Genomic DNA, 17,957 nt, shown 5'->3' with positions numbered 1-17,957 from the left:
TTTATTATGACGTCTTCCAGTTATTTCACAATTTTAGAAAATATTTTGCATGTTTATATATAAACAGTTTAAGATCTCTTGGATAACGAAAAAAAATATTTTTTTTTTCGTTATCCAAGAGATCTTAAACTGTTCGTGCGGGTGATGAGACTATTAACTTCAAGTTTATTAGTTAGAGATAAAAAATTATACCTGAAAATTTCATTATTTCTCACTGAAACGGCTACCTATATTAAAACAATTTTTAATGAAATGTCAACTTACCTCTAAGTACACCACATTTATAATTTTTATTCGATAATAAGTTTCCACTTATCGATAGAATAATAATTCAGCCTAGTTTTCCATAAAAACTGTTAATTAGACTGATCACAGGTCGTTGATTTCTCACATCCAATTACAGATTCGTCTCAACGGTTACACGGTCCCCTGAGTTCCGATAAATAGCTAAACAAAACAACCGAATTAGCTTTCTATTGCACAAAAACATAACTGAGGACAAAGAAGAAAGTCGTGTCGTCGACACGGGAGGTGTTTGAGTCGTAATCACACCAATTAAATATTTTTATTCCCATTCTGGGCTTTGTGTGAGCTGTTCCTTTGTGGGCTCATTTCGGCGATCGTCTTTTGTTTGTCATGCTACGTGAACGCCGACAATGGGCATTTTTTTTATTGGCGTTCAATCTCACTTGCTCGGTGTGAACTAGATCTGAATACGTTTGATATCGAATAATGGGAACTATTTGAAAAAAAACGTGTTTTTGTTTAGTCGTTTAAAAGAAAATGCAAGTAACTTCAGGTTTTTGTCTTATGGAAATTAAATTTTCGTAATAAAAAATCTATATTAATCCTGTAATTTAATATTATCTTGTTATAAAGTTGCAATTATATTTTCGAAATCTTGTTCTATTTAAAGTCAATAAATATGTAATACGCTAGGAATAATTTAATAAACAATAAGTAGGTACCTACATAATCATATAAGCCTATGTCATAGCATTAAATACTTCTTAAGAATTTTTGTTATATCTAGATTCTCCGAAAACTTCGATTTTCTATTGAAAACGTTTTAAAAATTGTTAAAACAATTGAATTGAATTAATTACAAAACTATAATTAATTTAAAAGAAATAAAAATAAATAAGTCTGAAAAGAAAACAAATATCGAATTTGTTTTAATAATTTCATTTATTATAAGTGTAATTGAAATTCACACAAAGTTTTGTCTCCAAGTAAACCGAATTCGTATATTTAGGTTAGCTTAGCAAATAAATTAAAAGAATATAGTAAAAAAAACACCAAAAACAGTTTAGCATTAAATATCCAACAACTTTACCTCATTGAAGTAATTATTGTTGACATTGTGCGAGGCGGGGTGCGCGGCCCCGTGCTGGTAGTACGCGCAGTTCATGTCATCCGAGTAGGCACTCCACTTCACGTCAATTTTCCCGAATTTTCACGGAGCAATTATTACGTGACGAATCGATGCCGCGGACGAATCTCGAGTACTAATTGTAGGTTTGGGCGCGCGGCGTCGCGACTGTAGTGTTTTGTCCCTCTCTCTTTTCTTCCCTCTGCCGCCGCGAGGTGGCGCCGCATTGTTTACTTCGGGGCGGCGCATGGCGCAGGGCGGATTCATAGGCGGGCACTTTTATGGCGCACGCAAAACATTACGTTACGCACTTTTTTATGGAAATAATGCCGTTGATTAGGAAGGAAGCGTACTATTGATACTGTTGTAGTTTTTTCACTATAAGCCTATTTTGTGTCCCGCTGGTGGATAATTTTTTCCCCTTTCTTCCTTCATTGTTATAGTAATAATAAGAAATGTATTTAATGTGCTCCTTAAAAATAATTTATACAATGTTACATATATTTAATAACTATTTGAAAATATACCCCGAGAGAGGAGTGAAAGATTCAGTACTATCAAATACTGAATTTGGGGTGTGATTATGAATTGTCTACGTTCTGATGTTTAACCATCGTTCCCCCAAAAACAGAAGTTTATATTTATTTGTACGAATGCAATTATTTAGAATGTCAAATTGATATTGAATATATTAATTACATAAAATTACGGCGAATATAATATGATTGTATTCACCCACCTATGTGTTATTATTTCAATGATGATATAATAAATACAAAAACTTAACTATTCTATTCATTGTAACATGCCAATTCTTTAAGGTAAAAATGGGACAACTGCAAAATTTATACGTTGTATTTGACAGAGACGATACCTGACAAGAATATTAACACTCGATAGTTATATAACTTCTAATTTTTTAAAAAAATAACAATTGTTTTACAATAATATTGCCTGTGCAGTGGTTAAAACTGAAAAGTAATGAATTAGTTCTTCTTCATTCATTTTTACTATATTTTCACCCGGCTCATTTCACTTCATTGCGGCAATTTTTCCACGGGAACATATTTTTTTCAAGAAGAATAGTCACTTAAGTCCTTCTTCATATTCACTACGTGTATACAGGAATTTAAGATTGGTTTAGTAGATGACGTGTAAAGACGTACAGTACAAGCAAACTTACTTTCACATTTACATAAGCATAGAATAATGCTTAATCAAAATTTTAAGAAAGTGCTACATTTATTTACAAAGGGTGCTCTACATAACGCTCACCTGGCGCCAACCCCTATACAAAGCGAAAAAATAGTTACAAATAGGTATTTTTTCAATAGCAATAACCGTTTCCGGTTGGTAATAAAGAATACGGGGTCGTTACCCCAGCGATTATTATAAAAATTTAGTATTTTTTTGGGCAGCAATCTGTGCGGGGGCGGATTCGTCTCCTATGACAGGATACGCTCTCCTTCCATTGATATCACGCGAATGCCGTCACGTGATACCTTACAGATGTTCTTTTGTTACTTTCAAATTAATGTTGCATTTTATTACACTTTAGATTTAGAAAAAAATATTGTAGATGATTTTGCTAGCTGCGTGGAGAGCATTTCTTAAATATAAATCGATATTAGTTTGTGGAAAATCAAAATAGGGAAACGTACTATAACATTAATAGACTCAAATCGAATTTATCAACTGATAAAGTTTATTAGATGAAATCAAGACAGATATAATTTTATCTATTTATTTCACCGCTCATAAATCTGCTGGCAAATGGATATCTAGATAGTCCCTATATAAAATTTATTGCATTTGATTGCTTAGTAATTTAATTAACCGGATTGTCCTTCGTTTTATTTATGTCAGTTGTAATTAAGTTTCGTAATGATTACCCGCAATAAATACTAAGTAATTAAGTATATTGAAATAGAAACTGATATTTATATTATTGAAATGACTGACAATTACGAATAATAATATAAACTTAGGTCTAACAGTTTAATGAAAATAGTAGTCGTAATGAACAATATTCTCTAAATTTTAGTCATAAAGAGACCAGTAGAAAGTATCACAATAATATGTTACAATAAAGAGAGGAAATTGTCTACAACAGGAGAGAATCTTTCATCTCATATTTAATGTGAAAGTAAGATCGATGGTTTGTTGCGTCTTCACGATTTATCTGCTCAACCGATTTTCTTGAAATTTTTCAATGAAATGAAATTTTTAAATGTAGTTTTAAGTAAGAAGAAGGGCTACAGTAAATTAATTACTCTAGCCTATCTAAATTCCGGAAAAAATATTGTTCGCGTGGGGAAATTTAGTAATTAAATAGATATAAATTATTGTCTTTTTTAATAATCTTCGTAAAAATAAATCGTATTTTTTAATAATGTATGTGAGACTAATGTATATAAACATAATAATACCTAATAATAATTTACTAAACACAAACCTATTACATTCGGCAATACCAAAACAAGCTTGTACTTACAATTACAATCGCCACATGTGACGACAAAGCGTATAGATGTCGCAGTCGATAGGGCGTGTATTTTGTATAGAATATAGAATAACAATGTGAAATGATAGTGATTACGGGGTACAGTGGGCGGCGCGTGCGCAAGTAATTGTTGTAATCAAAGTCCAGTCTTAGTTGACGCGTGTACTGTTATGAGTTCGCAGAGGTTCGCGCGGCAAGTTATTTTGGACACGAAATATGCGCACACGGCGCGCGGCGCCGGCGTTGCGACGCGCGAATGTGCGCCGCGGGCTGCGTAGCTTACTGTTATTCTATTATTGTTAATACAAACACGTGTTAAATCTTAATTATACACACAGTCTTATAGTACATTAATCCAAAGAAAGTAAATAGTCCTATACATAATGCAAGAGTGCAACTGATAGTTAACCGTATTTTTAAAATATATTTTTGCGCAATAGAAATCAGTTTTAAGCAGCAGCCACTAATAACTAATATTGTCTACCCCAATCAGGTATCTCTAGGAATCGAATCACTTTTTTTATAAAGAATTAATTACGATCATTAGTTAAGTAAGTCCTGTCGCGCTCGCCATCTGGCGGCCCGCCCTCGCGCCGCCCAGAGCCCCAATTGAAATCGAAAAACAAATGAAACTATATTTTTTTCGCACAATGCCCATTGTGAAAATTTAAGGTTTTGTTTATTGCATCAGAGGTTATTATGGATTTGTGAGAGGGTGATAGATAAGGTTTGTGGAGTGTAACATAGTGGGTACACAGTCCAGTGTATGCAAGACAAAGACAAAGATTATTTATTTGCAAAAACATGAGTTTACATCATTTACAATTTGGTATAAACATACATGTTTCATCGGGTATGGGTATGCAAATTTAAATAGAGAACAGTATCATCCCCCAAAACAAAATCGAATAAATAAAAGTGACACTATGTTTATATTATTTACATTAATGTCATTTTTATCTGAGTTTATAATGTTATAAATAGCCTCGCAGTTTCAGCTTACTGTTCAGGGATCTAAAATGTCGTTATATCAGTTTTACTGGAAATATACAATATTTAATAATGATTTAAATAAAATAAGATATTGTAATGTGTACATCCAGTTGAAATTTTAGGAAAGGGGTGCAGCGGATACGGTTGCAATCGTACACCAACATCCGTTGCAACGTGCAGCGATCTCATTCCGAACTATGTGGCATTTACATTGCTTTCGTAAAAGGTACTGTTAAAGAATTTTAAAAAATATCCAACTTTACAGAAAGAACGTCTTGTCATGATTTTTTAAAGGTTTTTGCGTCATAAAAAATTTTAAACTGGTGTCACATTTTATACGCAATTTCTTTTTAAATCTGAACTATTTTTTATGGTATGCAGGTAGTGTAATCTCTTCTAATCTCATGCAGTGTGTCGCATGCATGTCGTATTTCAATCATATTTTATATCAAACTTGTTAAATCTACGACACATTATCACCGACATTTCTTTCAGAAAGCCTCATGATCCCAAAATATTGTTCAAATTTCGTTCAAAACACGTGAGATCACCTCATTCATGTGTCCCAGATTTACTTCATTCAGAATAACGATTGAATTCGACCATTTCCTATGCAAAATGCTTAATCCCGGAATAAAGGGCACCTGAATGCTTCCGATGCTCGTCTGGCAACTGAGGCCCGGCCACAAAGAGATGTGCACTTGGAGATTATACCAAGACAACATGTTTACAACATAATAGGATTAAATATCAAGAGCGAATTGTGTTTTGAAATGTTTTGTTGAGTGCTCTCTTGCATTTCGATTGTCAGGTTAAGGAATTGGTGTAAAATATCAATATTCATTGATAAATTTTGTTGTGTTTCCAGGATTTCGTTATGACAAGTTACTATTTGTGTTTATACATATTGAATCCACACGTGAGGCTGTATAAAATGAACAGGAATAAGTTAACAATTTCCAGTGGTTGCTACGTAAATCAAACTGATGTGTGAGTGAAGTTCAGCATTACCTGTTTATATTAAAAATACTAAAAATATAAGTGAGGTGCGATGGCGTGGCGAGGCGAGGCGCGGACGAGGCGCGAGGCGAGAGTACACGAGTGCACTCTTGACAGCTACGGCCGACGTGCCAAACAACAAAATAAACCAGTGTTCCCGTGTAATAATGGTGTTTCCACCCTATAACAATAACTACATAATAGTCGAGCGCTTTTACGAGCTTTTGTGAGCTTGTCGAAGCTTCAAGCTTCTACTTGGCGTTTTTGTGATGGACGCTGCTCTCACTGAGCTTTTTTATGACTGACGTTTTATTGAATACTTACTGTGCGCTTAAAGAGTGACCATTCTGTCGGGGGAGCCTCTTAAATTCGTTTGCTGTCCGTACTTTGGTCATAAGGTTGTTGGATAAATAAGGTATCGGCTTTGTTTTGGAATTACTTGAATGTTAACATTCACAAAATACTGTCCATTTTCAATGTGAGAAAGAAACCGACAGACAATATATCTTAAAATATTAACTGATATGAAGACTTATTTGAAAACGGTCAGAAGTGTGTGGGTATGGTTCAGCTATGTATGATGACTGGACGAGTTAATTGCCGATGCATTTCATTAAATCTTTACTCGTCTATATTTTATGTGAAAATATGCGGAGGTACACGAACAGTCGCGGAGAACTCCGTTGTTGAGATAAAATTAATAGCAGCTATTAAACAGCGAAACACTCCGCGGAAGACTTCATTAATTTACCGCGATGGAAAACGCCTCTAAAGCCCACGATAGATTTATTAATTATTAATATTGTAGCCATTTTCTTATCCACCAATAAGCATCGAACATCTTCGGATTCAATAACCAGTTCTGAGTTTACGCCAGCAAACTGCGAAGAAGGTAAGTTTGGAAGTTTAAAGTGGGAGGTGAAGGGTGAGAGAGGAGAGGTGGTGGTCGATAACCGCAATAAATCAAGATTATTATCTGTTTGCGAGCATTACGATCACTCTGATAACCGAAGGGTAAGTCGTCGGCCTCACAATGTGCCGCACACGCACACCGCACACTGCCGCGCCGCATCGCTCGCGTGCGCCGAAACGAATAAAGACTAGACAACACCACCTCCTCGTCTTCATATACCTAGATCTTAGGGAATATAATGCTATACCTTCTCACACATCGCAGAATAGTGGATTAATAAATGTGTGCTATCACTTTTACTGCCTAAGATACGCCGACATAAATTAAATGCGTGCCATTCTAAAAGTAATAATCAATGCTACAAATAATTACACACCAAAGCTATAATTTTAAAGCCATTCATTTAAATTCAACTAAAGATGAAAACAACAAAGTTTGAAGACACAAATCAAACGGAACCCGCCGAGGGCTGGTTCATAAATCAGAGATGCGCTTAGGCCTTCTTAGCTTTTCTAGATAGAGATTTATCCGGTAATAACACGTTGGTTTTCACTAAATCAGCCGCCGAATTATCCGGTAGAGCAGAGCAACGATGATTAATCGCTCGGCTGCCGAAGTAATGACGGAGATAGTTTGCTTCACGATCTTGCTGATATTCGCTCGGTATCTACTGCTCGATGACAGTGATGAAATACCGCTTCTTAGCAACCAGTTAATAGGAAAACTAATTTCAGAGATCATCTACTTACGGGTGGTTTAGAGTACGTTAATAGTATGTTAAGAAGTTTCTTACGTTAACAGTGTGTTAAGTTATAGTTATAACATAATACATATTTAGTTACTACAAATAGAAACATTGCATAATTAATTTGCCGATTTTTAATTCATAAATAACTTAATACCCTTCCCAAGCTTATTTCGGAGATGAACTTATTACAAAATGCTTAGAGCACTATAACAGTGTGTTAAAAAAACTAATACATAGTATACATAATAAAAGTGTTTTAAAAATTAAATGACATAGTTACTAAATAGAAAGATTGTTTAAAGTTACCGATTTTAATTTCCTTATTAATTTATCTATATTTGTTATTCACAGCAAGAATGCTAAACCTAAACGTAATAAAAAAATAATAACTTTATAACCATAGAATCAGATATTTTCCTTTTGCAAGATATACGCTGCAGCCGCAAACGAAGAGTTCACTGCGAATCGCAATTATTTCCAAACGAGCGACGTCCACTCATTCGATTCATCTCGAACTCATCGGATCTTCGATTAACTTTAATTAAACGCGATCTTTAATTAAACTTACATGCCCAACGATCACAAAGCAAAGTGCATACAGAAAATCGAAAGGGAAATTAATGATGGAAATATGCGATCAAGTTTAATCGTCATGCACTAAATCATGTAATATTACTAATAATTTTCGAGAAATTTTCAATAATGTCACAAATGTATTACCTTGTAACAATTTTCTTCTCGTTGTCAAAACGATATACCTACCTATAAATAAGTATTTAGTGATGCATTTTCGCAATTTGTTTAGTTGTCGTATTTTCTATTATCTTCATATGCGTATATCAATTATTTTTATATGCGATGGGATTATTTGAACGTCATTTTATATAATATAAAAACAAAACTGACTCATTGTTTGTATCTTCTTTTGTTTTTCGCGATATTTAATAAAAATAAAACACAATTGCAATGCACCTAGGAAGTCTTAATAAAGATTGCGACTGCAAAGAGGCGGGGCCGTCTGCTTGTTCGGGAATGTGAATAATCGGCATATTACAAGTTACATTTATGTATGGCAGTAAGGTTTTAACAGCCGCCTAATTATATCTAGAGGAATTGAATTCCTGATTGACACTGATAAGGTAAGTCTAATTAGACGGTCTCATTTGGAAGTAAAGAAACAAATACAATCGAATAAACATACTTACCATGTGAGTATATGAAGCAGTTGTAACCGCTAAAAATTCTCTTTCATTATAGCTAAGCCTAGGTAAGCAAATTCAATCTTTGTTTGTAAACATTTTACATACTCATCTCTACAGCGATATATAGATTATTACTAAATATCGCGACTCCGCTCGCGGCAAAGTTTCTTGTGTGTTTAAAGAAAACGTTCATTGTGTTGTGGCAATCCCTACGATTGATAAGTATTTGATAAAAATTCAGTTTATGTTTGACCACTGGTTTAGGTTTCTCTCTCTCTCTCTCATATAAACGCGTTCCCGGTTTCTAAATATTAATATAAGTATTTAGTAAAAATAAATCAAGCCAAGCGACTATTCTTGAGACAGTGCGGCGACGAGCAACGAAGGCCGTCCTGTGAAGATTGGCTGCATCAAGTTTGCATACATCGGCCATATTTCAGCCGTAATGATACCGGCGCGATAATAATTGTTATTACTATGATCCACATCTGCTATTATTTTATAATTGAGGCTTTCGGGTGAAACCCTGCAATTATAAGGATAGCCTCAAGCTCTCCAGCAACATGCAACGAGTTGTTCGCGTTTTTGCCCCATTCCCTAATTTTGAATTATGGAAGATTTAAGTGAACGCGTTTCTGCAATAGAATCTCGATTGTATAATCTTACTTTCTGAAGCTTTAGTCTGTTTGCTAACACACATATTTGAACATTGAAAAATATAATATAAATAAATGGGTAATACAAAACCGTAAATAATATTAATAACGATTTAAGTTTCAAAGATATTATTTTATTAATAGGTATTACAGTCTTGGCGTATAGAGAAAATCGGGCTTTACTTTGAAATTAACCAATTTTTTTTAAATAAAAAAAATATGGAAGGCGAAGGTCGTCCAAAAAACGTATATCTGACCAAAATCTACACGTAATCCCTTCGGGATCCTGAGAGCGAGGAGTTCATTATTTATTATGAATATTAGTCAATTTTTATTTAGTCAAAAAAAGCAGCGAGCGAGCACGGCCGGCCTGCAATTAACTACGGCTACCCTATAATTATGGACAGTAAATTTCTGGACGTCCCTGCAATGCCCGTATATTGTTCTATCTCTCTTGGATTAAGTCGATGACGATCTGATCCGGGGATATTTTAACTCATCACGTTTTTGGAGACCACTTTCGATGATGCACTTTAACGACCGCGGTGCCCAATTTTGGTAACTGAAAAACTGAATTATTGTTGGCCTTTTTGGTTAATTTCGTATGAGAATGTTGAACTATTGATCTCTATAAAGTTATCGATTCGTATTTTATTCATGTCAAGTGTCTATATGAAACCAGATAACCTTAAACTGAGAAATATGAATTTGTCACTTCTTAGTTATGACGATAAGTCTGCATAAAATTACATACAGTTATTTACCCGTGCCAATTCATATTCATATTACTTAGATCACAGAGATATGGAAAATTGTGTATTAATTAAAGTTAGACAAATGAGCGGCTGAGTGAGTTAGCGCCGAGTCAAAGATTGCACAGATAAAGAATTTAATAACACCAATCCAAGGTGAGCCAACCAAAATTAGCATTATCTTGATGGAACCATTACAATATTACTCGTACTAATTTTCCGGCTATCATAGACCAAACAATAATAGAACAACGGCCCCTATGCTAAATGTAACCGTTAAAATGTCGAAAACTTCTTTCAACTCCCAAAGTGGAGGTGAGGAAAAAACCTCACGATAATTATATGAGGGCCTATCTGCGGGCGGAATCGCACAGCGACCGACCGTAATTGAGTTTCCTATTTAAATAATTTGAACTGGGGACTCAAACTATCTGATAATTCATAAATTTATTTAATTGCCTATATTTCTTGTATCCTGGAGGACTCAGCCGTTTGACATGGACGAGCGACAATTACGTTAACGTCTTGGGTCATAAAATTTTGTTTAAATGTCACTTATCCCGAGCTTAGGGTGTCGTCACGCAGGTGTAACTTGTCAATTTCGTCAAGTATCTAATAACAAATGATATTCATAACAGGAAATAGGTATTCTTCGGTGGAGGCGCGTCGATCTCTGACCCCCATTCATTCACAATTAGGCTCGTGTCGTGAGCGTCGTGTAAAGTCGTGTTTCGTCGTGATTCGGAGACACAATGGGAATCCCGTCATGACGAAGCAGAATGTCCATTCATATTTTACGCCATACGTAGTTACACTTGGACATTTCCAAGCAATGTTATGTGCTTAATTCTAACTTACTACCTACTACTACTCTAACGAAGTACTTATGGAACGTAATGTGAACTTAAAGTACCTGGGTAACTTAAGTTCACATTTGTAAATTACGAATTAGTTAATAATTTCAATAAACATTTATTAATTTAATAATCGAAAACGAAAAGCAAGTTTTATGTATAATTCCTTAACTTTTTGATATTATTCCAAAGATATGATGATGTTAAAGCAACTCACCTACGTAGGTAAGCGCTCTATTATTCGTTTTAAAACTTTTGTTTTAAAATATGTAATTGTTATTATAATTCAGATAAAAATAGTACCTATAAACAATCGTGACACACGAATGATATGGTTACGAACATCTCAAAATAAAATACTTTAGATATTTTATTTACGGTTCCGTACAGAGTCATACTAACATAATAATTCAAGTAACATAAGTACCTCTTACAACTATATAAAATAATTTCCATATTTATTAATCATTTTATAATATACCTACTTATCTACTCAAAAACAATACTCAATTCTTACTTTACTTACGTTCGCTGGCCATATTTATTAACTGATTTTTCAGGATTCCCGGTGCTCCCACTGAACCCTAAACTCCGGCCCGCACTCGCGACCTGCGACCCGTGATTTGCATACAATGTGCATGCGTGGGCGCAAGCGCATTCTTCATGAGCGGGTTTCCTGGCTCACATGTACCCTTATAATAGCGCTCATGTAGTATATAAAATGATTTATTGATTTTTGTCATACTCGCACGAAATATATATATATATATATATATATATATATATATATATATATATTTCGTAACATACTCTAAGGGTCAAATGAAACAAAAGTTGCCAGTTAGTTACAGGCAGTTTATATGTTTTAAGTCAAGATCTAAGCTAAATCGATTTAAAAATGCTTTGTACCTACAAATGTTTAAAGTCTCGTGAAGTAAAAATATATTTTTACCAGCAAAAGAAAAGCGACGGCATCAAAGAAATGCATTTGAATATTTCGGTGGGCGTAATCGCGGTGGCATGTTTATTCGAATCGGCAATTTTTCAGCCACCGCATTGCAGCAAGATTTACGGCGTCACTGCGCCCGCGACGGTCCTTGATTAATGTTCTTCGCCGGATCTATTTACTGCGATCGGCTACCAAGGAGCTTGTAACCTATTCACTGGAGTCATTGACGTTCATAAAATGCGTGAAATGCACAAGTTTCATAATACTAATTAGGTTACTGTGCATCCTTTGAAGCATTCGGAAACCAAAATAAAACACAATAATTAGTTTTACAATAAATTACGATTAATTTATGAAATCAGTGTCAGATGTTACTGCAATTCTACACTATATTGTAATGTAGGGCTTTCAAAAAAAGAGTCTATCGATTTCTTAAAAAGTCGATATCGCACTAGTGACCCGTATCCGGTTGCTGGTCTCCACGGGCTGCAGTGTTTGCTTACCATCAGGCGACCTGCATGCTCGTTTGCCCTCTACACTATAGAAAAAATTGTGCGTTGTTGTTCAAAGGAAAATATGATGAAAAAATATATATATATAAAAACATGATGTGCATGATGCATCGTGAATTTATTCTTAAAAAACAAACGTTACAAATACTAAATGATGTACAGATCTCTGAACTTATTATTGAAGACTAAAAGTCATTTTAATCAGTCTCAGAATCCAGATGCATTAGCGAAGCGAGTGAGTTATCAGCACGATCGCTATTCCAATGATTAAGAGGACATTTTCATTTACCACTTGTTAACTAACTATCTCGCCATCTCAATTAACGAGTTGTTTATATACTCACACACCCACTTTTACCCTATACTTAATTATACTATGATCCCATGAAAATATTAGAACAAAAGTTGATTCCTTTGAGCAAACAAAAATTTTACAATTTTCAACAGACCGATGATTTTTTGAATAATTTTCTGTATTTTTTTATAAAAACTTTCTAATTACTATGTGAACTTTGACGATGAATCTATTTTACAAATTGGAGGAAAAAATATCTGTCCATCAATACTAAACATTTTAAAAGGTCAAAATAAAACAAGCAAAACTAAGTAGCGATCATATCCTACGGCGCACTCGAGTGGTCCCCATGGGAAATAGATGGACCAAGCTAACTTAACTTTTGGTTTCTCCCTTCGTCCTATTTTCCAATATCGCAATTCTACTTCTTTCAGAGATGTCTAATTTGCTTGGACGATAGCAGTAAATGCGACCCCGAGGGTGCATATATAGGGTATGGTGACCACATTACTAGGGCGACAAGCGGGAGCTCCCCTTGGGACTATTTATCAAATGATCATTTGATTTTCTTGTGTTTGATCACTGAGCACATTACAGTTTGCTACTCTAGCTGGGTGCAGATTGTGTAGCTTCACTTTTTATTCGTTTATTTCATCTCGAATATCTTTCATATATATTTTGTTTTCATAAAAAATTGGGTGGTTTTTCAATGGTATGTTTTGTATTGATTTGTAATGGAAATGATCAATCTGTAGTCCAAACACTGCATGCGTGGGCTGCCTATATTACTTTACTTCACGTTAAGGATGCAAAGTACATTTATTTATTTTCGACTCTACTTCCACCTAAAAGGTTGGCTCGATGAAATGGCATTTGCGACAAGTTCACCTTCATGTTTGAATAGGTACCTTGTTGTAACTTATGACTCCTTTGTAAATGGTGAAATAATGAGTTCACCTGATTTAATTTAGATTTGCAATCGTTCTTATACTGCCGAAGTTTCTCGCTCGAGGCCCACAATAAAAATGTTTTTTTTTTTATGTATACATAAACTAATTCCAAATAATGTGGCACTGAAAGGTTAAACACAAATTAATATTTTACTTCAGAAATGAGAGCTGGAATCGACCCCCAACACCAACGACATTTCACTCGCTACACTCGAACGATCGCACCCTCACCCTACAATGATTCGTCTTATAAAGTACGATCTGTTTTGATTGTGGCCTCGGGCACAAATCAATTAGAGCAGGCCCCCTGCCGCGACACCCGAACCAGTGGCTCGTTTATGACACATCTCACAACGAGAGCGATTCATTAACATTCACAGACTTTATTAGCACCAATTGAGCATTTATGACGCAATCGATTAAATGGCCAATCCGATTACGGCTATAGAACTTTCAATTCTTTGAGTATTAAATGCATTGTTTTGTAACGATTTACCTAGTACTTATTCTCGCATTAAAATAACAATAGATAGACTAATGGGTATGACGACGTGACAAGAAAATACGTTCTGTGTGACATCATGATAAAAAAAATATTCATGCAATTGCCCACTCATTCCAATTTGAGAAATGTCAGCCTGTAATCAGGTTGTCGAACCTGGATCGATAATATGCGTAGGCGACAAGGGAACATAAAACAAATTACTCATAATTTTTGCTATCCACATAATAATGATCCTATAGGTCATAGTCGAGGTGTAAAAGCAATTTGGACCGAGCGATGCGTCTTGTTGTTTACAGAGTAAATTGCCGCAGAACATGCCTCATACCAAATTGTAATCGATGCGGTCGATAACCTCAAAACACATCCACATCATTAAGCGTATCGATTTACTATTAATCTTCAATTTAATATAGTATCTAATATAGAAAATAATGACGTAATATAGGCCGCCGGCGACAGGGTCGTTTCCCACGCCGCCGCGGACATATTTTGTACCTTTTTTAACATGAAAATAAATTAAGTTTTAGTAATCAGACGCTGATCCCTTCCCGATTCTTCGCAATATTTCTAAAAGCTATTACAAATACATTTATATAGCCACACAAAAAATCTCTCGAGCAATTTTCGCCACATAATGAGGCCATTATGGGGAATTTTGTTTTACCAACATAATAACACCGCCTTTTATTCTGGCGATCCCGTCCGCAAAGGACTTCGTGTTTTAAAGGACAATATTATTCTGAGCCTGATGAGATTTTCGTGCTAAAATTTTAAAACTAAATTGGCGTCATTACGTCTTTAACGCTGAGTATTAAGACCGACCGGTCGAATAGGTCGTTACGTTAAAAACGCTTCAGGAATAGCACATTTAACGAGTTTAATATTAAAGTACAATCACTCGCAAGGTCAATTTTGGAAACTATTCTGAAGCAAGTTGACAGCTCTTATTATTTTAACACGTGCACACGTTCATACTTCTCATTTCAGAGGCCTGGTGAATTTGATTTTTTTATATTAAATGTAGATTTTTGTTATATAATTTAGTTATAATAACTACCCTTTAATTTTTTGGATTCTGTTCTACTACTTATCTCAGTACTACTTAAACCAGTAGGTCCATAAGGAAAATGGGGCTTAAAATAAGCGAAGGCCTGGCTCGGATTTATCTACAATCTTTATCATGAGTAACTAAATTACTTCTTTGAATATAAAGTTCTTACGCACTAATGTAGAAAAAAAAATACAATAAAGCTATTTGCTCCAGTCAACTTTGACGTTAACTTTAACCTGTGCACCGCCGCCAAAATTGACTGAAGCAACCGAGCCTAAGCATTTGGAAAACTATTTAAACGACCACACTCTACCTCCATCCAAGATCAATCAAGAGATCAAGCAAGATCGAAGTAATATTCACAAAAACAAGTACCCGAGTAAGTAAGTTTTTCATTTTTTACACTGAATATATATACTGTGAATATTAATTTACCTAATAGTGGTATTTTGACTTTCATCATTTTAATAAACCATGAAACCAGACAACCATACCTGATTGTTCACCGATTCTATGCTTGCACGTTAAAATCTTTTGAATTAATCATGTAGGTATGTGTTGTTTTCCACGAAATAATATCAAAGGTACTACATATCATGCAATATTTTTACTACAGTCCAAGGAAAATGTTACATCACATAGGTATTATCAAAGCAATGTGTATAATATAAATACACTGATTAATTTTATATCGTAACAAGTAAGTATCCTAATTATAAGTCTCATCGCTTTGTTTGGACTTAGATTTAAAATATATAAAGTTGATTTTGCTATGCGATTGGAACGGGAGGTGCGCGTGCGCGGTCTTCGCTCCCGACATTATCCTTGTAATTGGCGATTTTGCGCAATTTATGGCGATTCGCGCAATTTATGGGCAGCGGACAAGTGGGCAACGCTGCCTGGTTCCCGCACGCAGGAATCACTCAGGGTTTCAATTAAATTTTTATATTCCACAAATTACCTGCCAATTATATTTCATTAAAGCGGCATAAAGAAACAGCGTTCTCATTCCAGAGTCAATTTTGCTGGAATATATCCGGAAATTTTCTTTCTGGAAATGTGTGCTTTACGACTAACGATATGCACTTAATTTACTTTTTTAATGTAATATACAGAACTATCATTTTAATTCTAAGCCATTACTGATACATAAGATGTATAAGGAACTGTTAACATTCCAGAAAACTTTTTATGATCTAAGCGGTTCCACAACTTTAATATGAAAGGAAAAATCGTCATAAAAACAAAACAAAAATAAAAGCCTTAATCTCCTACACTAACTGTTACACACAATACTGTTAAATTAATTATTTTAATTTCACTAAAATTAATTTGCAGCTGATGGCCGCAGGAAATTGCAACATTAATATTTCCATTTTCAAGATATCCATTGATTGGGGGGACTACGTGAGATCTGTCAACCATGATTTCGTAAGACGTCACGTACTGTTTTTGATGAAATAATTGTTTGCAAATTATTGTACGTTAATTTAATGCGGCCCTTGAGCAATAAATTGCACGTAATATAAGGCGGTGGACGCAGGCGCATGCATCGAATCGCGAACGCGCAAGATAAATATTGCATGCATAATTATTGCTAACATGATATTCTTATGTCGAATTGTCTTTCAAAGTTGCATTTTACTTGTGATTCGAGAAATCACATATGTCGGTCTTGTAATAATATGTCTGCTTTCTATACCTTTTCTGTCAATGTCAAATAAGTACTTATTATGAAGTACGTTCATGGAATTAGTAGGTACGTACGGAGTATCGACTAATAGATAGTGACAAAACATATTTTGGCTTAAATGTGCTTTAACTTTTTTATGAATATTTATATAAAAAAGTTAAAAGCACATTGAATGTGTTTATGTGCTTTAACTTTTTACCTGAGTATTACCTACTAATTCCATGGTGTACCTAGAGATATTTGAGAGGACGAAATGCTTGTAGGTAGTTTGCTGCTAGAAAAATATACTAATGTACTTTACACGTACTTAAATAACATACTTGTTATTTTTGAAAATCAACGATAAACAACATATGAAGATCAAGTTTCTTAAATATCGTTTAACTCACGGGTAATTTATAATATTCTAATCGCATTTAAGTAGTAATACCTACCTATATAGTATCATACAAACATTAATACGAACTTTTCGAAAATTTTACCATGAAAAGTTAGATGAAGATTCTTGTATGAAGTAAATTAATTTGTGAGTTTTGTCCCACACAGCTGCCACAGTAATGAAATAATTCGTATCTAAAGAAGAAAACCATACAATTACTTGCATAAAAAATTGACTACAATGTTGAGTTAATTACTTAATAGCTGACGATTATTAAAACATGTAAATGATTGCTCGCTTGTATTGACTAATAGCTAATGGGAATCGGCTATTACAAGGATATAACTCGCGCTATCGATCATGTAACCTAAGATGGAACTGAAAGTTCACAAGGTATTTAATATTTAAATAAAATAAAAATGCATATACTTATTTCCACAATAATCTTTTCTCTCTTTCTCTCGCTCCAGATTCCCAAAAAAAACATTTCAACAACATTTTATCTTTAAATTAAGTAGCTTTTATCCAAAAATCACCACTAATAAATTACAGTGAAGTTAATATATAAGTATGTGATTAATTTTATCTCATAAGCATAACGTATTATTTTTTCAATATTTACAACCGCACG

The 17,957-nt window shown here is 34.4% G+C and overlaps 1 protein-coding gene across 4 annotated transcripts in view; it reads right to left on the bottom strand.

Annotated features, from left to right (window-relative positions):
• Window positions 1-17,957, bottom strand: part of Sp1 — a 67,226-nt gene that overhangs the window by 28,897 nt on the left and 20,372 nt on the right. Inside the window, exon 1 of one of the 4 annotated variants that reach the window (XM_053769540.1) lies at window positions 1,337-1,504. The exons of 2 other annotated variants lie outside the window; for them this stretch is intronic. In XM_053769540.1, the coding sequence (XP_053625515.1) occupies window positions 1,337-1,411 (75 nt within the window). In that variant the 5' untranslated portion in view covers window positions 1,412-1,504. Of the gene's footprint in view, window positions 1-1,336; window positions 1,505-17,957 lie in introns of those variants that run through there. One more of the 4 variants, XM_053769542.1, reaches the window with a different exon arrangement.

Source organism: Plodia interpunctella, chromosome 3 (assembly GCF_027563975.2).
Source record: "Plodia interpunctella isolate USDA-ARS_2022_Savannah chromosome 3, ilPloInte3.2, whole genome shotgun sequence".
Lineage (NCBI taxonomy): Eukaryota > Metazoa > Arthropoda > Insecta > Lepidoptera > Pyralidae > Plodia > Plodia interpunctella.
This window is presented reverse-complemented; position numbering and strand designations above follow the sequence as displayed.